Source organism: Crocodylus porosus, unplaced genomic scaffold (genome assembly GCF_001723895.1).
Source record: "Crocodylus porosus isolate Cpor-Errol unplaced genomic scaffold, CroPor_comp1, whole genome shotgun sequence".
NCBI classification, from domain to species: Eukaryota; Metazoa; Chordata; order Crocodylia; family Crocodylidae; genus Crocodylus; species Crocodylus porosus.
This window is the reverse complement of record NW_017728940.1, coordinates 3,781,904-3,805,070: the sequence shown is the minus strand read 5'-3', so window position 1 is coordinate 3,805,070 and position 23,167 is coordinate 3,781,904. Positions and strand designations below refer to the sequence as shown.

The following is a 23,167-nucleotide window of genomic DNA, read 5'->3' as shown; positions in this document are numbered from 1 at the left end:
GGCCTGACCAGTGCCGCATAGAGGGGGAGGATCACCGCCTTGGACCTGCTCGAGATGCATCTGTGTGGTTGGCCTTCCTGACTACCTCCCCACACTGCCGGCCCATGTTCATCTTGGAATCAACAATGACTCCAAGATCTCTTTCTGCCACTGTGCTTTCAAGAAGGGAGTTCCCCAGCCTGTAGGTATGCTGCTGATTCTTTCTATCCAAGTACTCTGCACTTGTCAGTATTGAATCCCATCGTATTCACATCCGCCCACCCTTGTAACCTGTCTAGGTCTGATTGTAGCCTGATGCTTCCTTCTAGTGTGCGCACATCCCCCCACATCTTAGTGTCATCAGCAAATTTGAACAGGGTGCTTTTCACTCCCTCGTCCAAGTCGCTGATAAAGAAATTGAACAGTGCGGGCCCAAAGACCAAGCCCTGGGGGACCCCACTGCCCACCTCCCTCCAGGTCAAATATGGCCCATCCACCACCACTCTCTGGGTGCAGCCCCCTAGCCAATTTGCGACCTATCTGACTGTGTAGGCATCAACACCACAGTCATATAGCTTTTTAATGAGAATGGAGTGGGAGATGTTGTCAAAGGCCTTCCTGAAGTCCGGAAACACTACGTCCACCGCAACACCTGCATCCAATGATTTTGTGACCTGATCACAGAAGGCAGTCAGGTTGGTCTGATGGGACCTGCCCTTAATGAACCCATGCTGGTTGCCCCTGAGCATCGCCCCCTCTGCTGGTCCCTCGCAGTTGTGCTCCTGGATAATTTTTTCAAAGAGCCTCCCCAGGACTGAAGTATGACTAATGGGCCTATAGGTGCCTGGGTCCTCCCTCCTCCCTTTTTTGAACATGGGGACCACACTGGCCCTCTTCCAGTCTTCTGGCACCTGGCCAGAGCACCACAAGTGCTCATAAAGCTGTGCCAGGGGTCCCGCAATGACCTCTGCCAATTCCCTCAGCACCCTGGGGTGGAGATCATCAGGACCTGCTGATACGAACACATCCAGCCTCTCCAGAAGTTCCCTAACTTGGCCCTCCCCAACCCTCGGCCTGTCAGAGTCTCTCCTGAGTCCATCCTGAATCCCACTGGGGGAGAAGTCCTGGTCCCTGCTCAGAAAAATGGAGGCAAAGAATTTGTTAAAAAGGTCTGCTTTTTCATCTGGTGCAACCACCAGATTGCCAAGAGTATCCTGCAGGGGTCCCACATTGCCTGGTGCCTTCTTTTTACTCCCTATGTATTTAAAAAAGGACTTTGTGTTGTCCTTGATCCTTGTTGCTAGCTCTAGTTCCGTCTCCACCTTAGCTTTCCTAACAGCCTCCCTACAGACTCTTGCTATGGAGGTATAATCCTCCTTGGTGATAGCCCCCCTTCCCCCGCACTTCCACTGCATGTACATTTCCTTTTTAGCTTTCAGACATTCCTGAATGCCTTTGGTGAGCCAGGGAGGCTTCTGAGCACTCTTGCCCCCTTTGACTCGCATTGGGACTGTCACCTCTTGGGCTCGGAGGATCGTCTCCTTAAGGAACAACCACTCATCTTGGACACCTAGTTCCCCTATTCTCTGGGACCACAATGCCTCTCCTACCAACCTCCTCAACTCGTTGAAGCTGGCCCTCCTGAAGTCAAGGGCTACTGCCTTGCTGCAGGCATTGGCCTCCCTGTGTTGGATGGTGAATTCCAGTAGGCGATGATCGCTATTGCCCAGGTGGTCGAGGACCTGGAGTCCCCTCACCAGCTCGTCTCCTGTGGCCAGGACCAGGTCCAGGTCCAGCGGGGCATTCTCCCTGGTGGGGCTGTGCACCTCCTGGGTTAGGTGGAGGTCCTGTAACTCAGCTAGGAACCTACGTGAGCGGTCCAACCTGGCTGACTGCTCCTCCCAGCAAATGTCTGGGTAGTTTAGATCACCCATGACAACTACATCCCTTGCTTGAAGTGCCTCCGCAAGCTGACCCAAGAATTCCCAGTTCAGCTCTTCCCTTTGGTTGGGAGGGTCTGTAGTAGACCCCCACCGTTAAGTCCCTTTCCCCATGACCCCCCTGTATTCTGACCCAGAGCACTTCAGCCTGCCCCTCCTCTGTCCCCATCCTGTTAGTTGAGGATGTGTATTGCTCTTCGACGTAGACCACCACACCCCCGCCTTTCCTCCCCTTTCTATCCCGCCTGTATAGTCTGTAGCCCCTAATATTTACCGCCCAGTTGTGGGATGAATCCCACCAGGTTTCAGTGAGACCTACTATGTCTGGGTTTGTACCAGCTATCTGGAGGGCGCGTTCCTCCTGCTTATTCCCCATACTTTGAGCATTAGTGTAAGGGCATTTGTCCTTTCTTTGTTTCATCGGCTTGGCAGCTGTGGATCGCTGAAGGTACATCTTGTCTAGAAGGCAGCTGGTCTGCTTCAGTAGAGGCAGCCAAATCCAGTGTGTCTACAGGGGCAGATGCACATTCAGGTGTGTCCAGGTCAAATGCACCTGCTGGTTGCTGCGCATCCCAGGTGTGTGCCATCCTGTCTCCAGTGGAACATGAGCAGTGACAGCTGCACAGCAGGTGTGAGTGTGTGCCAGCAGGAAGGGACTGATTGCCTGAATAGATGTGCTTGTGTGACAGCCAGCATATTGATCCCAAGCCCTGGCCTGCCAGCTGGCTACTGCTTATATGCAGAGGGAACTTTTATTGCCTGTTGCTACTGGGTACCAGTCTGCTAGGGGAGAAAGGCCTCCTCCCCACTGATCAGGGACGGTTCTCAATAAAGTCCATTAAGGAGAAAACCCAATGGAAGGAAAACCTTGACCCTCCCACAAATCATTTCACATAAAGACAGAACAAGGCAACTTTGAAATAGAGAGTAGCTAAGCTGCTATGCTAACACCATGTAGAGCATGAGTGTCCATCCTCACAAAGTACATGGCCACAAAGGGATTGATATAATATTATATGCATTAAGGTAGCCCCTTAAGGTCTTTGGTGAGATTAGTTCCCCCTTGTTTGTGACCACTGCCCAGCAAGAGACAGCTCCTGCTCTGAAGATGTTACAATTTATATAGATGAGACAGAAAAAGCAAAATGACTTGTTCCAGGCCACCCAGCAGAGCAGTAGCAAAGCCAGAACTAGCTTCCAGACCTCCTGAGAACTAAAACATTGTCATGCAGTTTTGCAAGGTAGCAGCTTGGGGTGACAGATGTAGTCCAAAGAAACCAATCACTGGCTGTGGCTAAATGAATACCAGCTGGACAAATAGTTAAGGGCTTGTTAATTTGTGCACAAGAGTGAGGAGCAATCCAGGGCACTTGGGGGTGTTTAGCACCAATCTGATTGCCTACTTCACGGTGTCAGGGTCTGAAAAATGGGATCCCATGTGACTTAATTGTGGTTAGCATTTTCACAGCCCTTGCACTGGTGCTTCAGCTGGCACTAAAGACTTAAGTGACCTCTTGCTTCTGGAATGCTGGTCTCTGACTCTCCTTCTGGCTCCCCATGTACTACCAGTCATGGCTTTGCTATTAGAGGAACTCACAGGAAAGTCTGGAGTCTGGAGCAAGGAACAGTGAATTAAGAGCCATGGGTTCTCAACTCTGCTACTAAATGGGCACATCTACATAAGATATTTACTGTGCAGTTGACTAATTAGCTGGGCTGTGGATGTCTCGGCATCTATACGTGCACCCCTATTAGACTCATTTTACTCTGCAGCAGGCTAGTACTTGTAAATACAAGTAAATACAAGTACTAGCCTGCTGCAGAGTAAAAACTCCATGGCAGTACACATGTAGACACTGGAGGGGCTGGCTAGGGCATGGGAGTGCTTCAGTGGGGGGCTGCCTGCTGGCTAATCCCACACTAAAGCAGCCTCATACCCCAGGCAGCCCCTTTGCAGCAGATTGAGCTGGGGGGAGCAACCACTGGCTGGCAGGCTGACCCCTCTCCCCGCTGGGCCTGTTGCCAGCTCAGCATGCTGTGCATGAATGAACTGTGCAGTTTATTGCTTTGGAGTTTATTGCTCTAAGGCGCACGTTCAAACAGCATGCTCGGGAGCAGTAAACTCCAGAGCAATAAGCTCTACAGTTTATTCAGGTGCTGTAATTGCATGTGTAGCGTGCCCATTGGCTGTTTAGTCTTAGACATGTCATCTTGCCTCAATTCCCTCTTCTGTCCTGTAGGGAATACTTACCTACCCATCTTTTAGGGAGTGTTGTGGCTGATGTAATTCCCGATTCATCTCTGTAGAATTCGAGTGCCCTCCAGCAGCACGTTACACAATGTGATTACACATCTGGTACCTGTTGTTTGTTCTCCCATATCCGGGGGGAGAAAGTGCATGTAGTGCAGCATCTGGCTTCACTGGGATTTTTTCAGGCTACCTGTTGCTGCATATTTATGTTACCAGAGGCAGGGTAAAGCAGTGCACCTGGTTTTTGGTGAAGTTTGAGCTGGTGGTTAGTGCCTGGAGAATTATTTCCCGGCTCTGGACTGGACCCTCAGGAAGTTCTGTCTCCCACCCACATGAAGCTGGAGACAGCTCCATTGTACTGAAGGAGCTTAATTGTTAACTGCACTCTTTCTGCTAGAGCTTCCTGTGATCTTTTGGATGCAACTGAGCCCAGGATGTAGAGAGCCTTGAAGATAAAGACTGAGACCTTGAGTGATGAACTGGGAGATTCTCTCATAGAAACGAATGCAGAAGTTACTACAAATTGTTGTGATAAATGTATAAGAGCTCCCTGCTACTTTGCTTCACTCCTTGTTTACCTGCCACTGTTGCCAGATGGGAGGGTGAGCTGGTGTGTGTCACACCATATACTTGCTTGTATGCTAGGGAGTGGGTGAACTTCCATAGACACTCCTGGCACGCAGCATTTGTGCATGGCGGCCTGCTCTGTGACCTAGGAGCAGTCAGGGGAGCAGGCAGTTCAGTGTCTCAGGGGATGAGCTTTCACTGTGTGTTGGGCAGCAGATAACAAGCCAGTGAGCTGGCCTGGTATGAATTTCACAGCTGTGTCCAAGGACAGAGCTGGGATATGAATCTGTTTTTCTTAAATGGCCTTGCCAATGTCCTGGCTGCCAGTAGAGATTACTTCAGCCCCTGGCTTCCCTGGCTCTGGCCCCAGAGGCGTGCTAGCGGCAAGTCAGCTCTGGCAGAGGGGCTGGGAGATGATGCGCTCTGATGTGCTCTGTCAGGGAAACCAACAGGGCCTGCACTGTGGATTCACTGGCGGGGCTGATGACTCCAGCTCCCTTCACCCATTGCCCATGATGCTCGTGTGCTATTTCTTTTTTCTTGCAGACAGAGAGAAATCAAACCATGGCATGACGGAAGCTAGGCAGGGAAACCACCCATCGTTGAAACACCAATGCTATTTGCTGACATCCACAGGGAAATGGGGGCTTGGGGCACTGCAGAGGGAGATGGCTCCCCACGCAGATCTCTCACTTGCCAAGTGACCAGTAGAGTGGTAAAATTAGCTGGCCCTGGGTACCTCTCCATCCTTGCCTTAAGGGAGGAAGTGCTGTTTCTTTTGGAGCACCTAATATAAGAGCTCATAAACCTTGCTTGTAAAGGGTGTGGGACATGTCTTATTACAGACCATGCCTTGATACCACCCATTCCCCCTCAGCCAGCCTCTACAACTATCACAGCCTCACAGTCATTCATATCTTCATGGCAACCATGTCAATGGCTGACATGGGAGTATCAGTAGGAAAGTATCAAACATGTTTGTGACACAGGAGCTGGAGACAGGAATGAAGCTGCACCACGTGGTCCACTGGCCCCCTATGCCCATGGTTGTCCATTCCCCAGGAGAAGAGAAGATATGCTCTGAAGTCTGGTCCAAAACATCTCCTCACTACCTGTCTCCTCATAGCCCCTTGTTGGTGCTGCCCTCTGCAGAGTAATACTGGCTTGGGATCCCACTTGCAGTAGGTGAATGGAAATTTCTGCTTGTCGATAGCCTCTGACTTCATGGGCAATTACCCTATGGAGCACAAACGGGTATTTAGCTTCAAACTCCCCCGGCCTGTCTAGGGAAGTTTTATTAATGAGGACATTGCTCCTGGATGTTTTGGAAACTCCTTGTTCCTATCCCCCCAGGTGTTCTGCTGTGTTTTCTTCCTTGCTCCCTTTCCCCTGGGAAAAAGACACTGTTTGCAAAAGTCAGGTGGGAAGGAAGTAATTTAGAGGGAGGCAAGACTAGATCAGGGAACTGGGTTTCCTTAAAGGTTTTGTTCTCAGCTCAGAGAGCCTGGAAGTCCCACTTCAGACAAACTCCCTTTCCAGAGCAATGAGGAAGGGTCTCAGTCTCCAAAATTTTTGCCATGCTCCAAGCATCCAGGCCAAGTACAGACAGTTAGAAAGCCCAAGGCTGAATCAATTCAATCTTTGTAGGTTAGTCTAAACTGTATAGATTGAATTAATAAGCAAGGGAACAGACATCCGCTTTTGATTTAGGAAATGCACCCAATGTGCTTGCAGTGGCTCAGGCCAGAAGCTGGTGGGGGCTGGGGAGGGGGGAGTGGGCACTAGAGCGCACCTCCTTGCTCAGGCTTGGGCCAGGGCTAGCCTGCCCACCCTGCACAGATGGGCTTACGGGGAGGTGCAAAACATCCTGGGATGCAGGGGGACTGTGAGTTAACTTAAATGTGGAGGGGAGCTGGGACAGAAGTTCAGGAAACCCATTTAATCTAAACGAGTTCAGTCTGATATTACATCCATCCAGGTTTATCTTAAACTGGCTTTGGCCATTTTTAAAGCAGTTTATGTGCATTGGACTTCCGATGTATTACAGATTTGAACTGGTTTCCAATCACGTATACTGGTTTATGTGTAATTTCTCCCCCTAGCCCTAGTGTTTTTGACAAGCAAGAGTGAGGAGGATGCCTTGTCCTGCTCAAGGATCTCAAAGCACCTTAGAAACATCTCTGAACTGAGCCCTGCCCCTTGCAAACCCACCCATAGGGTCCAACACTTGTATTCCCTCACAGAGAGGAAAGCTGAGGCATAGTGAAGTGAAGGGCCTGATTTTCATAGGTCCCAAGCACTTATGCCCTCTCCTTCTCCCCGGACTTTAGCTAGAGGGGTGTGTGCTCATTTCTTTTGAGGTTCAGTCCCCATAGGGTCTACTTCAGGTCATATAAAGGAAGCCAGTGGTTGAGCTGGGATCCCAGGGGTGCTGATTCCCTTTCTTCTGTCCTACTCCATGAGCCGTACCGCTTCCCATGTGGGTTGGGGGGTGTTGTCTAAGACCTGTGTGGTTGTCTGGCCCTGTCCTGACTGGGCTGTCAGGCATACTGGGGGAAAAAGACAGGCTCCTTAATCACTTATGGTCTTACCACGTTCTACAAGGTCTTACTATAACCCCAGGGTGCATACTTGCTGTCAATGGCCAGTGCGCCTCCATGAACGGATTACTGCAAGTGGTTTTCACTTATTCTTCTGCAGTTTGCAATAGCACTCATACATGTAGCAACACCTTCCAGGGTCACACACTCTCTTGATATGATTTTACTGGGAAAAGCTAAGCTCAAATTCCTTCTGTCTGGTAGGACAGGGATGTACTTACTTATTTTTACCAGGAACTCATTTTCAGTTTAGGATTTATCCTACATGGAAGAAAGCACATCGGAGCTTTTAAGGTTACAGGCTTCAGTGGGCGTGCGTTCTTCTGAGCATATGCCTTGCAGTAGTCCAACTGCAAGCCTTCTCCCCACTGGCAGCACTGTTGGGTTTTGATGTCAGTAAGGTTTACATGATCCCAGTCAAAAAAGTAAAGCCAAGTTTTTGGCCTTAGGCTGGTAAATTTTTGTCACAATTTTGAGGGCTGAGTATTGTGTAAGTATTAGGGGTTGCAGCCCATCCCTTTGCAGTGAGAACGATGATAATGCCTGTCTTGTACGTGTGCATCAGAAGGATGTTACTCCAGAACGTAGGTTAGCTAGAAAAATTTCATGTCCATCTGTCTGTCTAACTTGAAGCTATAGAGGGACAGGAGGGGACTGAACGCCAAAGAAGGTATTGAGTAGCACCCGAGAGCGGGGCTGAGGAGTCGTTCCTAGAAAGGTCACTTTTGGGTCTGTGCTTATTAACTCTGGGGGCAGACTCTTACCTCTCTGCAAGAGAGTCCAGTTGCTTTTCCTAGTGGGGTTCACCCTTCAGACCCACACAGACAGAGAGAGCTTTTTGCCCAGCTCAGCCAAGGACGGAGCTCAGAAACCCGCCACCAAGATGAATGCCAGATACCAGACCAGAGCCACGTGTTAACCCAAGAGGAGCTGCTACAAAAATGAAACGGATACTGTGGACCCAAGGAAATTAGTTGGGGCCTTGCTCCATACCCACAGTGAAGGCTGCCCCCAGTCACCCAGCTGCAAAGGGCTTGTTGGTCATTTGGACTGAGGTCAAAGTGGTCGCATATGTTCGTAGCTGCACTGCTGTGTTGTGTGCCGTTGGCTATAAAGACAGGCAAACCCAGTGGGCCCCAAAGGAATTGCACAGCGTGAGGGAGGCACAGCAAGTGCTCTGCCCTCTGACAGTCTACACCAGTGTGCCGTGCAAAACCCTTTCCCAGTCTGCAGGGGAGGCTCCCCTCCAGCCCATCCTGGGCCCGGGCCAGGGTGGTGCTCCAGCCGTTCTGCTACAATGGGAGATGAAGGTGCTCAGCAAGAGAGAGAAGTGCCAGTGCAGGATGATTTCAACTCCTCTTCGGACCTAAATCTTTCCCTGAAGCGGTTGTGGGGCTGGAACCAGCAAGGTATTCAGCGTCCCCAGGATGTTGCTGAAGTCCAGACAAGTTGAAGTTGCTCAGCATCTCCTAGGAGACTCTAAGCACCCTTCTGATTCAGACCCCATACTCCCAGCAGCTATTGTTGCAGTTGGCCTGTACTACAGGGGTTTTATGTGTGTGAAGAGGCAGTGCTGACCTGTGGTGGCTGCCTCCACAGAGAGATAGGGTGATGTGCTGCTACTCCCAGCTGCATCCGATCTCTCTCAGGCCCAGGGGCAGGTATTTTATTTATTGTGCTGTGTAATAATAGGGAAAGATGTCATGCTTGTAAAACTCAATTAGCTCTTAATTGAAAAAAACAAACCCAGAGATTCAACAACTGCTGCTAGCAATCAAGCCAGGTGCACGTAGGCCAGAGTGTAAGTGTAAGTGGGAGGGAGGGTGGAGGGGTGCAACTGAGGCAGCAGCCCAAGGTGCCGCCTTTGTGGGGGACACAAAAATAGCCACCGATGCAGCTGAAGGCTGGCCACACCACCACCACTGCTGCCAATACAGCAGGTGGAGCTACCCTACGCAGAACAGCTGCCCAGGACATGGAGCTGCTCTATTCTACTTCTGCACACAGGCTGGTTTCCTCATGGTTCCTCCAGCCTCTTTCTCCTTCCCTCTGTGTTTCATGGTAGTGCTACAGGAGAGGCCTGGATTGTTAGAATTGAAGATTGTGGCTTCTGGCCTGGGCTCAGGTGTGATTCATCCAACCGCTGCATCTGGTGTCTGCAAGAGCTGCATTTGTTCTGTATCTTTCATGATGCAAGCCCTGTGGGAAGTGACTGTGCCCTGTACAGTGCCGAGAACATGCCTAATAAATACCTACTAATAGCTCAAAAACCAGCGCCTGCTGCTGCAAACTGTTTCCTGGATTGTATTAAAATGCTGATGCCCACCCTTCCCAGCAGCCAGACGGATTCCTAGATCAAACGGTGCTGCTATGAATCTCTTGGAAATAAGCCGTCATTGGTAAAACACCTTGGCAAGCATTGTTCTTAGCTCTTCTTTCTTTCCTACATGCCGCAGGCAGATGGACTGGGGTGGTTGTTAGGGAAGTACGGGCTGACTGGAGTCTGTCCAAAGCAGCCATCAATCCTAGTACGAGCATGCTTAGAGGCTTGAAAAGGTCCATTAATTTTCTCCATATTTTCCACATCTGTCTCAGTCTCTGCACCTCTGAATTCCATTCTTGGTCCAAGAGTGAAATAGCCGTGAACGGGATGGTTGATCTTGTAGCATTTCCAGCCCCAACCACAGGTGGTAGCTGCAAGTTAGAGGCCATTTCCATTTGTTTTCTACCCTCTTCCCCGCATATGGGTCTGGAGGAGAGTTGCCTGTGGAGCTGGGAAGAAGCTATGTAAAGGCTGTAGAGCTCTCTTCCCATGTCTGCTGTAGAATGGGTCACATCAGCGGTCTGTGCCTCAGTTTCTCCAACCAATTCCAGATAATTATGCCCACATGTATGGGAGCTTGGAGTTTGCTTAAATAATGGTGGTAAAGCATCTTTAGATGCTCAGAGGAGCAGAAGGTGTTATGGAGGAACCGTTGGCCGAATGGCAGGGGTGTTTCTAGGTGCTGAAATCACTCAAGATATACCCTGGTGTTGTCAAGCTGCATCATAGTCTTCAAGTGATGTAATAATGTAGCCGAGCCTAGTCGCACTGCATCACCCCATGCCGATGTAGCATCAACAGGGCATTCCTAGCAAGGCTGTGATCTCAGGTCTCCCTTTGTGAAACCCTACCTGAAAACAGCAGCAGCTGAAGCAAACCCCTCCAGTTACGGAGGCAACTTTAATTGAACATTCCTGCTTGCTATTGTAGACCACATTTTTGCAATTGCACCCTTTGGCCTCCTGTTATGCTGGGGGGGTTGGAGGGGCATGCTGGTGGCGCCAGTTTGCTATTGCCAGATTGTTTCAATCTGTTATCCCAGTGAAATGGATCCAGGGCTTGTGTTGGTTTGCATGTGCCTCTCCCCTGCATGGGGCGGGCCAGGAGCTGGCTACGGTATGCAATGGCTGAGGAATCCTTGGAATGAGCTCTCATTATTTTGCTTTCCCATTCCAAGCGCAAGTAGCCAGTGAATCAATGGCTGGAGTGGCCTCATCTGGTTTCAATCTTAGGGCAGAATGAGCTTGACCAGGGGCCTGTCCATCTGGCTCTCATTAATGGGTGGTTGAGTAGGTCAAATGGACAGAATTTGACCTTGTAGGGAACTTCTAAGTCACTAACAACCAAGCCATTGAGATCTTCCATTGGTCTCCCAATCCTGGGGGAAAGCTGTTACAGGATTACTATTTTTACTCTGCAGAGGGGGAAACTGAGGCACGAGGAGGCTAGGTGATCTGCTCAAGGTTATTTCAACTTGTCAGCGTCAGAACCAAAAATAGAGCTGAGCCATCTTAATGCTTTGTCCCTTCTCGGTGCCAGCATGTCATTGCATTTATGTCCATCCCTTGTTCTGGCCCTGTCTTGGGGAACTATTTAGAGCAGCTCTGTGAGCATCATTTTAATGAGACCATTTTATCATGAGGACAAATGGGACGAACTTTAATCTCCCTAGGGGTACCTGCATGTTTCTGTCTCATGCAGAAACTCTTGGCTGGGTGCAGGGGGAGGCATCTGGGCTTCAGAATCAGAACGGCTGTTCCTTTGGCCGCAGGGGATGCATACTCAAGCTCCCGACATGTGCTGGACTTGGCAGCCTGACAGGTTCCCTCACAGGTACAGTCAGTGCAAGGAGTGCAGACAGGAGCTGGTCAGTCAATGAGCCCATTGTGGGCAACTCCTGCTGGCTGGATTTCTGTTACAGCTGTTGGAAACCCAAATATACTTTCCCCTTACTATGTTCATGTATCTCACTGTAAAATTCAAACTTCCTGGCTCCCAAGGGGAGAAGCAGAGAGATGGTGTTGGGCTCCAAAGCTCAGATCTTTACCAATAAGCTTTGACTCTGACAGGAACCTGATGAGAGAGGGGAGTGCTGTGCATCTCTGCAGGGCTGGAGGGGAAAGGGGGGTATATTCACCATGTGCTTTGACAGCCTTGAGCCAAAATGTCTTCTATTCCCCCCCCGTTAAAGTTTTTTGCCTGTCTAGGTGTGCTTTATAGCACAATGCAATTGCTGAATCTGATCCTGCATGACTTGAGTGCTTTCAACACCCATGAGCTTCCATGGGAGTTGAGGTACTCAGCATCCTCTGGGATTGAGCCGGTCTCCAGGTTCATCAAGTTCAATAATGAGGGAGAGAGGAGAGAGTGCAAAATTAACAGCTGTGGGCAAGGGACGTGGGAAGAGTTGTTAGCTGAGCTGTGGTGGTAGGCTAGGTGGTAGACACAAGGAGGGTAGTCCAGGTGACAGGAGCTGCGGAGAAAGCTCGTGTATGCCCATTGGTAAGATTGCAGGGGGAACCTGGTGCCAGAGAGTGAGAAGATGTAACAAGAGGAAGAGAGAGAGAGAGAGAGATGAAGTCTGTGACTGAGGATGGGGAAAGTCCTTGGAGGCTTTGGTCAGCAAGGGAGGCAGATGGGAACATGTGCCAGCACTGCATGGGGGAGCGGAGCCAGTGACTGGTGCTGGAAGTAGGGTAGGAGTCAGGGGGGTTGCCCTGTTCCACCATGTGAGGATTCGGACAGTGGCTGACCCATGCTAAACTCTGGTAGGTTGTAAAGAGGCAAGAAGGCTAAGAGTGAAGGGGGCTTCAGCAGCTGATGATGTATTTGTCTTGGGCAGGACTCCAGAAATGAAGAGGAAAGGTATTTACTAAAAAAATGTGTTTCTTTCTCCAGATCTGATATTCGCCCACCTGTAGAAAGTTCTGATATGATGTTCTCAGGACAGAGCTCTACTCTAATCCTTTTGATTAGGCAGTAAAGCATTGCTGGGGCCCTGTTTCCCTAAAGGATGGGAGAACAGAGCCACCCTGCGAGACCCCATAGGCAATTGCTAATGTAATTGCTAAGCATGTGGGTAGAGAGCTGATACCTGACCTGGACAAACAGCTCCATAAATATCCATCAAATTGCCTGTGGCACTGTTGGCTGTGCTTCTGTAATCATAGCAGTCACCAGAGCTAAATGTGCAGTGACACACTTGTATATGTGTGCTTCAGGTCGTGGGATTTTGAAAAGCCAACACTGTGGGTGCAGATTTTGCAACTTCCCACAAGTTGTTCAGCACTTTTCTGACTGTAGATGCACTTCAAAGGTATTGTTTTTGCATGCCAGACACTTATTCTGAGCTCCACTGTATCTGTAGCCATTACATTTGTGGCTGAGCCTGACAGCTGATGGCAAACAGAAATTTAGAGAAAACCAGAAATCAAGAGATGGAAAAGACTGATTAGGTCATCTTGCCCACTTTGTCGTCCCCAAGTGGTGCAGGCCTCCATCGCAGAGATGAATTCCCTTCTGATTACATCAGTCTGTGAGGGGTGCTGTGCTCTGTCTGAAAGGAATGGATGGCAAGGGCTAGGGGCTCTCTGCTCAAGGGAAGGGGAGACGGACCTGTAGTACGCTGTGCCTGGCATGCAGCGACTAGGCTCTGCCTTCATTGCTGATGGAGCACATGGGATTAACTGTCTCTGCAGCAACCCCAGGCACTCCTGGTCTGTGCAGAGGGGGAGATGTCAGCTACCATGGCTGCTAACTTGCTCGGTGTGCTTCCTCTGATGCAAGAAACCCCATGTGTGGTAAATGCCACCAAGACTTTGGAAGAGAGTTACTTCTATACTGGCCAGACTCCCAGAGAAAAGACATGGGCCAGTCAGTGTGCATCTCTGCTGGCTGAAATGGTAACGTCTCAATACACAAGGATCCTTCTCCCAGGCGCTCAATTCTCTCCCACCAACTTCTGCCCTTTTACCATCGCTCTTGCATGCTCCATCCTATTGCTTCCCCTGCATGAAGGGGCTGTGTCAGAGGCTGCCTTGCCCTGTGTCTACAGTGCAACAGAAGACTTCAAAGTGAATTCAACCAGCGTTAGCAAGCTTCCCTTTCCTGTGGTGCCCCTGCTGTTCTCTGCAGCATCCTCCAAGAGAGTCGGTGCCAACGGTAGTCAGCTTCACCATGTGTTTGTGTACTGCCATAGGGCCCTGATCTGGCTTGAGGCCTTTGGCACTACAGTAGCATTAATAATAGTCACTGAGTTTCCCTTTGTAAAGTGCTAAAATTCCCTCCCAGCTCCCAAAGTGAACATTTCTTTGGCCTCTCCAGTTCTGGAAGAGCCATCAAATTCCTCTTCCCGGTGGATTAATTTAATCAAATAACAAATTTCCTTTTTGAAAATACAGAGGCGAGGGAAATTTCAAAACTGCAGGACCATATATTATCTTTGGGGCAAAAACTGTGCCTTATTGTAGAAAGTGCACAGCACGTCTGGGACACTGCCATAGCATAAATTACGGATGACAATAATAAAAGAGAGCATTACAAATGCTTGAGATACAGGATCGTGGTCCAGCCAGAGGACTTGGAGAAAACATTCAAAAAAGAGTCTAAGTCCTATTTTCAAAAGTAATATATATCTTTTATGAGCCTAAATCTCCTGACTTTCAAGGAGACTTAGGCTGTTAAATACCTAGGGCAATCCTTAATGAGGATGCCATGATAGCCTGGAGTGCTATGGGATCTTTTAAGAGTGCTGTAGGATGCTGCAAATGTTACAGCGGTTAGGTGTTCAAACACCTAAGCCTAAAGAGGTGTGCCTTGAGTCTAAAAAGGTTGAGAATCACTGCTCTGAGTCATTTTTGAAAATGGGATTTATAAGCCTAAATCACTTAAACTACTCCTTGTTGCATATCTAGGGGGAAATTGCCTTCCTGGGGGAGCAACCTGTAGCTCCTAGCAGTCTCAGAGGGAGTTGTGTGTGCAGCCAGAATGGATGGGTTGGAGGTGAAGGGCAAGCAGAGCCAGCCAAATCTAGGAATTTCTGTTTCGTTCATCATTTAGACATCTCAGAGTTTGTCTTGGTTTTAGTTCAGATAGAAATTCAAAATAAAAATGTGCATGTGTGTGTGGGATACTTTGTTCAGAAAAGAAATTTCAGAAGGTATGTATAAGGCTCAACAATTCATTTAAAATTTATTTTCTTTTATGTTTTTAATTTTCTTATATTTAGCTTATTTCACAACATATCAGCAGTAATGTGACATGCCGTGTCATAGCAAATCATGTCGTATTATAATGTACGCTAAAGGTAAAAATATTCTGTAATTTTATTTCTTAAACCTTCAGGGTAGCTGCTACTTAGTACAGATTGAAACATCTTATGTTATTTTAGAGATCAAAGCATGTCTTGTTTGTGTTGTAATGAAGTGTCAAACTGTTTCATTAAAACACACACACAGGAGACACTTTGATCTACGAAATAAGATATTTCAGTCGGTACTAAGTAGCAGCTGCCCCTTATATTTTTTAAAAATTAGAACAATAGAGTATTATTATTACATGACACATTTTGTTGTATGAATATTTAAATTTCCAGGTTATGACATCCTGTGGTATATATTACTCCTACTGAAATGTCATGGAACAAAAAATAAATTAAAACAAGTAACTCATTTTGAAAGAAAAAAAATCAAATTGTTAACAATTTTCCCAAACAATTGTGTACATTTTCAGAAAATTAGTTTTTACGAGAAATGCTGTTGCAATCAATACAATTCAGCCAAAGAAAGGCAATTTCTTTGAAACTGTACTTTTGAATAGAAACTTGTTTGACATAACCGAATCCTTTTTCACCTAATGGACAGCCAGATGGCAGCTTGAGACTAATTCTGAGTTACCCAACTAAACCACAGGAGCAATTCTGTTACCTCCTCTGGAAATTTAAGTACCCCCTTGATAGAAATAGGTAGATATCTGAGTGTCTCCTGAGGGAGATCCCACTCCTGTCATAGTGACATTTATGCGTCCAAACGGGTAATAGTATCTATCACTCCTGCACTGCAGTCGGGTAACTCAGAGTTGGTTGCAAGCTGCACTTTGGTCATCCACTAAGTGAAAGTGGATTCTGCCTGAGCAAAACTTGGGAGACGTCAGCTTAGTTCCCAGGTCATTTGGTGCTTTTGCTTCTCCTGCCACCCTTTGTCTGTTCAAACATACTACTCTTCAGGGTGGAGCCTGCCTCTCCTTTTGTGTCTGTATAGCATCCAGCTCAGTAGACCCTGATCTCAGTTTGAGTGCCTATGCAGGATTGTAAATCTATGAATGAGTTACCGAGGTGACCCTCCTCTGTTTTATTCCAGGCCCAGCGCTGGCGTAATGAAAACTATGAGAGACCTGTGGACCTGGAAGGGTCCGGGGATGACGACCCCTTTGCTGATGACGAAATGGATGATCTCTACTCGGGGTCTGGTTCGGGGTGTAAGTAAAGTATAAAGAGAAGGGGACCCAAGATCCCAAAGCTGCATCTTGGGAACTTTGCCATTGACTTCAGTGGGACTAGAGCTGGGCCCAGTAGGTGACCAGTAAATCTGGAAAGGAATTAATTTGTATACTACCCGGCCCCAGAAGAAAATTCTTGATCCCATATCTATGTTGTCATAGACATATGCCCTCTACTAAGCTCAAGGAGCTAATTTCCATGTGGCTAGGTTCCCCAGCTGGCATCCATCCCTTGTCTTAACAAACCAGCCTTGCACCTCTGCAGGTGGACAGTATTTAACAGGATGCACTGTTCCTAAGAGCCAGACTCTGCCTTGAGGATGCTTGGCAGCCTGCGCCTCATCCTTTCTCTATAATGAGACATTAGAGTTATGCTTGCTGGCTTCAGGGTGCAGAGCAGAATGGAGGGTGTTTGGTTTGCTCAGGCTTCTGGACTTTATTGGTTGCCACATGGGGCCAGGAATATATTTTCCCATCCCATTGCTATAGACATGAGGGTTTTTTCACCTTCCTCAGAAACATTGGGTGTTGGCTGCAGCCAAAGGTAGGAATTTAAACCCCCTCCACTCAGGATCAGACCGACTACCACGTTTGGGATCAGGAGGGAATTTTACCCTATGATCAGATTGGTACAGAGTATCGGGGAGGTTTTGGCTTCCTCTGCAGGGAGAGGCATGACCTTTTTCCTTGGCTTTCTCAAGTGTATTTTAACAACCCTTACAATGGCAGGACACTGAAAGCCCTTGTCCCCCTGCTTTACCTGTAGCATGTTTGGGTGCTATTGGTGTCTTTAGGCTATATGCCTTGCAGTTGTGTGGCAGGGTTGATTGTGCAGTTTTAAAACCGGTTTGTGTAGTTTTAGACGAGGACTTGTAGGGTATGATTTGGATAGGGATGATTGTGCCTGATCCAGAGAGTTGGACTAGATAACCTCCAGAGGTCGAGGCTAGCCAGAAACCCTAATCTCACTCCTGGGGCACACGACCATGCCTTCCTGGGGTAAAGCAGGCTTGGTTCACCTAGGGCTTTGGTTGGGAGGTAGCACGTTCACAGCCCTCACTTGTTCTTTCATGTAGATTTTGAGCAGGAGTCGGGGATCGAAACAGCTGTGAGTCTCACCACGGACACTTCCATCAAGCTCCCCACCACTGCAGCAGTGCTGCCTGTCACATCTGTCCAGCCAGTGGCAACTCCCTTTGAAATGTTCCCAGCAGAAGAAACCACCCTGGAGCAGGTGACAAGTGTCTTGTATATCCCCAGGATGACAGAGGCACCAGTGAGTCCCACCTGGAAAGCAACTACCACCAGTACTACTGTCAGCATTACCCCTATTATCGCTACAGCTGCTACCACTGCTGCTGCTGCCGCCGCCACCACCACTACCACCACAGCTCCCACTGCCAAGTCAACCACCACCCGGAGGATCCTGCCCCACTTTGTCACAACGACAGCTACAACACAGGCCACTACCTTGGAAACCCCAACTACAGCTATGATGGAAGTCAACATGGCAACAGAAGCTGCCACATCCCGCCTTGTCACCACCAGTGCTGCAAGGCCTAGATCTGTGCCAAAACCGAGCACCACCAGGACCACGGACTTGACAGAGAAAAGCACCACGCTGCTGCCTGCTGCTGCTACTGTGGCACCTACAGAGGCACCTCAGGTATGAGACCAGGGCTTATGAGCTGCTCCACTGAAGGGCTGGATGATTAGTGGGCATTAGCTGAAGTTCACTGAGGTCAGTGGAAGGACTCCTGTTGACTTCAGTGGCCCATGCCCATCTGCAAGAAAATGGTGTGAAGTGGACAGGGAATGGTGGGATAGAAATTCAGTTTAGGGTAACTCGGCAGTGGAAAGGCAAGGACAAATCAAGGGGATCTCAGAAGGGAGCCACAATAAACCCGGGGACCCAGAGGGCTCAGAATTCAGGAGTCAAGAGAGCCACAGTATGAGACAGTACAGGAGGATAGTGTGGGCTGGGACTGAGCAAAGAAATGCAGACTGCCCCATGGATGACATTTCCAAAGGAAAAATCAGGTGTAAAGGGCACCCAAGGGCAGTGGCAGATGCTTCCCTGCTTGAGTCCCTTAAAATCCACCTGGACAAAATACTTGACCACATCCTCAATGCGGATGGGCCGTAACTGCTAACGAAACATCAGGGAAATCGGTGCTTTGGCAATGTCTGAGCCACAGGAGGGAGAGAGGTTTATTTATCTGAAATGCAACAGTAAGGATGTCAGAGATCTTCCCCTAAGGGGTTAGGCACCTGTTTTGCACTTGATTTGCTGCTTGGAGTTAGGCGATGAAGCTGCTTCTTTCAAAATCAGAAGGTGGGTAACTTTGTTCTTTGGGGAGGATAAAAGGTACCTCCTTTTTCATCCAGTAGCTCCACAGTTAGGGTATTTGCCTTGTCTGTGAGGGACCTGGCATTCATTTACCAGCCATAGGGGATTCAAGCACTCATCTGCTACCTTCTAGGAGGTTTGCAGCCACCTCCACGCACTCACTGGAAAGAGTCACTGTGAAAAAAATAGAATGAAAGAGTCATTGGGCCAGAAGAGAGAGCAGGGGCTACTGACTCTGAACCCAGCTGAGGGGTACTGTGCTGGGAGAGGAGAAGCCTGGGTTTTCATCCCTGCTTCCACATCTGTCTCTGGAACTTAGCCAATGACTGTTTAATGTTATAGTATTGGAGGATGTGCTCTAACCACTGCACTACTGGAGAAAAGGGGGGTCTACTTCTCTCAAACATGCTTTTGAATAGAAATGGTGGTAACTGCCATGTCTTGCACAGAGCTCAGTTCTGCTGGCGCAGGCGCTGGGTATTCTGAGTGCACCTCCTGAGATTGGGCCTTTAGCTCCTGCATCCTGACTGGGTTTAGGAGTGTAATAGGCACTAAATTGCTCAATCCTGCCAAGAGGGTGCCCAAGTATGTGCAGAGGTTTATGGATTTAGGAGGTTTACTGGTTTTCGCTGGCTTGGGCTTCCCAGGGGTTTTGAGGATCACTGTGTTAGCAGACTCCTAAAGCCTTCCTTGCATAAGCAGGGACTTGAACCTGGGTTTCCTAAGTCTTAGGCCAGCTGCATAATCATTAGACCAATTTTCTGCTCAGTTTTATTACTCTAGAGAATCATTTTGCATTAGCAGGATCATGTCCTCTTAAGTCATACAGTTTCTTCCACCTCTAATGCTCAATTCTCTGACCTTTCATAGTGTTTTGCCACTATAGTTATACCAGAATAGCTAAACTGGTAAAATCCCACAAATATGGATGTAGCTATCCCACTCCACTCTGAGGGCCCTGCTGGAGATAATACTATTTGTTTCTTAGCCATTGCTATTATGCCCAGAGCTGTGTCATTCACAGCAGATTAGGAGACTTCTGCAAGCCAAGCATAGTCATATAGTTAGGAGAAAGTGTTAAAGAATCCCTGTTACAGGGCCAGGCAAACTGGGGAAGCCAAGCATTTTCTTTTCTAGGAGCCTGGTTTATGCAAAGATTGTGTCCATGTACAACCATGTTAGTTTGGGGGCAGCTTCTTACCCATAGACTTACACCAGTACAATTCTTTATTAAAGAGACGCTTATATTGGTATGAAGGTGTCTGTGAAGAGTCAAGTTAATTCCCTCTCTCATGTGTGAATAGCTCTCCTGGCCTAGGCACCTCTTCATACCAGCATAGCTGCATCGGAACTGGAAGGCAATGGTTGTACTAGTTTGACTGTACCCAGGCAACTGTAAGTGTCACACCATTTGTATATAGACAAGACCTTCAGCACAGGGCTCAGGGCTGTAATGGGCACTGGCTTGGTGCTCAGGAGTGGATTTCATCTTGAAGTCATAACTGGCAGGGTTGACTCCTGCTCAGGAATCCAGTGCCCGCTGCTCCCAGGCTGGCATTTGCAAAGGAGGCAGTTACAGTGCCCAGCTGCCACTCAGGTCAGTGCCTGTCTCCCCTGAGGATCCCAGTTTGGGAGCAGGGCAAGCACTTCTGTCCATGCTGCCAGCAAACCACTTCCCCCAAGATGCACGAAACACTGCCACTGGGGAGCTGCTTAACCACATTCAAATAATAATGTAAAACCTCTGCACATCCCTCCCCTTATCCCTCTATCCATTTAATCCCTTTATCCTCATGTTCAGCATTTGTCTCAGGAGAAGCTGTCCGTTGAGAAGTGAAGGTTTCACAGTGGGATTCAGCAACATGCATTTTGCCAAACAGAAAAAAATACAATGACGCATATGACTTTTTAAATTTAATGACCCAGTGATTAATGTTTGCTTAATAAAGTTGTGCATCAAAGGGGAAGCCTTCCAGAGGTAGGAGTCTCCTCAAAGGTTTGAAGGGGGCCTCCTGGAGTCTTGTCCCTTGTGTTCTCAGGCAAACACATGTCCAAATCAGTCCCCAAGACCATCTCTTGGTTCTGGCCCCAACCCTTGCAGCTTTTCTGTACCTTTAACTTATCATTCACTGGATACAACTCCCCCCCACCCCCCAGCAGTGAGATAGTTAGTGCTCTACTTGGGTATAGGGGCCAAGACCCCATGTCTCCAGGGTGGCATCCTTTTCACTGAGTCTCAAATTTCGTTCCTTCCTGGTTGCCCCATGTGCCAGTTTCTGAAGGGCCTGGAGGGGGCTGTGGGCAATGTCTTGCCCCTGGCCAGGTGGTGAGAGTACTTTGCTGGGGAACGAGAGGTGCACGTTCAAATCCCCTGTGGGTGAGACCCTGGAGCTTGGGGCGCTCAGTCTGTGGACGTGTGCTCTAACTGCTAGGCTGTAAGCCTGAAGGACATCGCCACCTCCTGTGTTGTATCTTCCCTAGTCAGGGCTCTTCTGCAGCTGAGGTTGGGGGGCAGCACAGGGTTATGTTTGTACCCAGGTGACTTTGTTCTACCTCAGAGCCTATTCTGAGCCTGTTCTGGGTGTAGTTGTACAGCTGTACGTAGGAGTCAAAAATTGCAGTTACACGGCTATGTAAGTGTCACTGAGGTGTAGGACTTAATAGGACTTAGCTTTCGTCTCTTATTTCACTTTTCTTCCGTAGTAGTTTCTTATTATTCTTTTACTTCCAGGGGTAGGCTCTAAATTGCCTCTTACTTAGTTGTTTGGGAGTGCAATTGCACGGGCCATTTCTGAATGGCCGAATTTGGGTTGGCGACACTCATTTCTATCGAAAAAAAAGTCTCAGGGCAGGCAGGGCACCATCCCCATCTCTATGTTTTGCTACAAGTAAGGGCCAGACTAATCCCAGACACGCTGACATTTATCCTCAGATTGTTAAACCATAAACAACAGAGTCAAGGAGAGAACGTACCAGCCTTGCACAAGGCTGACCTGGTTTTTATCACCACTGATTCGGTTCAGGCGAAAGCTTTCAAGGGCTCATACGCTAGCACAGACCTCTGCTCCGGTGTTATTCAATATCTTTTGCCCTTTACACAACAGTGAAAGTATGAGGTACTGCACCAGCAATCCAGGAACAGTGGGGCTCAAGTAGCCATATTTGCTAGCTGTATAAAACATGCAAGGCCCAGCTACAGATACACATTGCAGCTCTGACTGGTATATCTCAGACACAGTGGGCACCACTAGAGGGTTCACAAACTATTTGAAGGGGTAATATCCTATTCCTCTGCTCTTTCCCTTTGTCCCTGGGTCTCTGCCATCCCCAGTGCCCTTCTTGATCCATTTACCCCCTTGGATAGACCACATTTCTGTGCAGCTTCCAGTTGCCTGGTTGGTGTTTTGGAGTCACCTGTTGAATGCCTTTTGTAGCCAAGCTCTGTCCAAGGGAGAGTGGGCAGCAGGTTAGGATGTTGCCGCAACACTTCCCAGTCTGTCCCTGCGTGGTGTCTCCCAGAAACAGGCATGCAGTGTAGTTCTGCCTGGTAGCAGTGGCATTTCGCTCCAGGCTGCCACTGCCACAGGGTGAAACTGTGCCCTGTTCAGCTCCCAGAAGCTTCCTGTAAACAGGTATGTGGGGCAATTTCCCCCAGCCACGGCGGCAGAAGTATCTTTGGTCACAGCACCCCTGGCAGATTCTCGCAGCAGCTTGGGATGCTGCAGCACCCCAGTTGAGAACCAGTGGTCTGGAGATAAAGGATGGGAGGGGAAACAGAGGCACCAAGACATGCTGTGACTTACCTGAGGTCACATAGTCGCAATGCTAGAACCAGGACCCGGGTCCCAGAGCTGCTAGCTTGAGTCCCTACCTGCTCAACAGCACTGGGGGATGGAAGACAAATGCCTCTGCACTGCACCAGCTCGAGTCTCGTGTGGGTTGTAGAGAGAGAGAGAGAGAGAGAGTGAGAGAGTCTCTCCTCTGTATTTTATAAGCTCCTCATACCATTATCTACTCACTACCTGGCAATTCAGAAGCCCAAACACTCCACAATTATGCATTTATGGTGTTTTTCCTGCCCATTGGGTATCATAAGCAGGCAGGGGGGGATTTCATCTGCTGATGTATCTCTGATTCAGAGGCCTTATGGGTCTGCTCAAGAAGCGCTTTGACTGAAAGGTGGAGTTATTTGTTTAAACTAGTTCTTTTTTCCATAGCTCTGGGCTCCCTCTGACCTTCAATTAATCTCTGTCACAAAAGGATAGCAACAGTGTGCTTGTGGCAAGCTAGTGAGCCATGCAGCACATTCGAAAGGCAGGTCCGTGAAGGGAGGGCTCTAGCATTGCCTTTTCTAGCATGAGAAGGCAGCCATGCTCGTCTTGAGGCCTGGAGCCTGAGTTCTGCACAGGAAGCCTAGTTAGGCACTGTGGTCCCTGATAAGTAATGCAAGGGAGGAGAGAAGGAGTGAGAGCATGTAGCGTATTGGTGCAGGGTGTTCCAGCAGGACTGGGTAAGATCAGTCGTAGTGAGAGCCATAGGATTTGGCCTGTCGAAAGCCAGCAAAAGCGTAGGCTCAGGGGTGATCTGATGGCCACCTATAAGTTTATCGGGGTGACCACCAGGATCTGGGGGAACGTTTGTTCACCAGAGCGCCCCAAGGGA

At 48.7% G+C, this 23,167-nt stretch overlaps 1 protein-coding gene across 1 annotated transcript in view; it reads left to right on the top strand.

Moving 5' to 3' along the window:
• The first annotated feature begins 15,996 nt into the window (after nucleotides 1–15,996).
• Nucleotides 15,997–23,167, top strand: part of SDC3 (syndecan 3) — a 21,903-nt gene continuing 14,732 nt past the window's right edge. Inside the window, exons 1-2 of the mRNA XM_019548017.1 lie at nucleotides 15,997–16,134; nucleotides 17,232–17,821. Of these exons, the coding sequence (XP_019403562.1) occupies nucleotides 16,101–16,134; nucleotides 17,232–17,821 (624 nt within the window). The 5' untranslated portion in view covers nucleotides 15,997–16,100. The remainder of the gene's footprint in view (nucleotides 16,135–17,231; nucleotides 17,822–23,167) is intronic.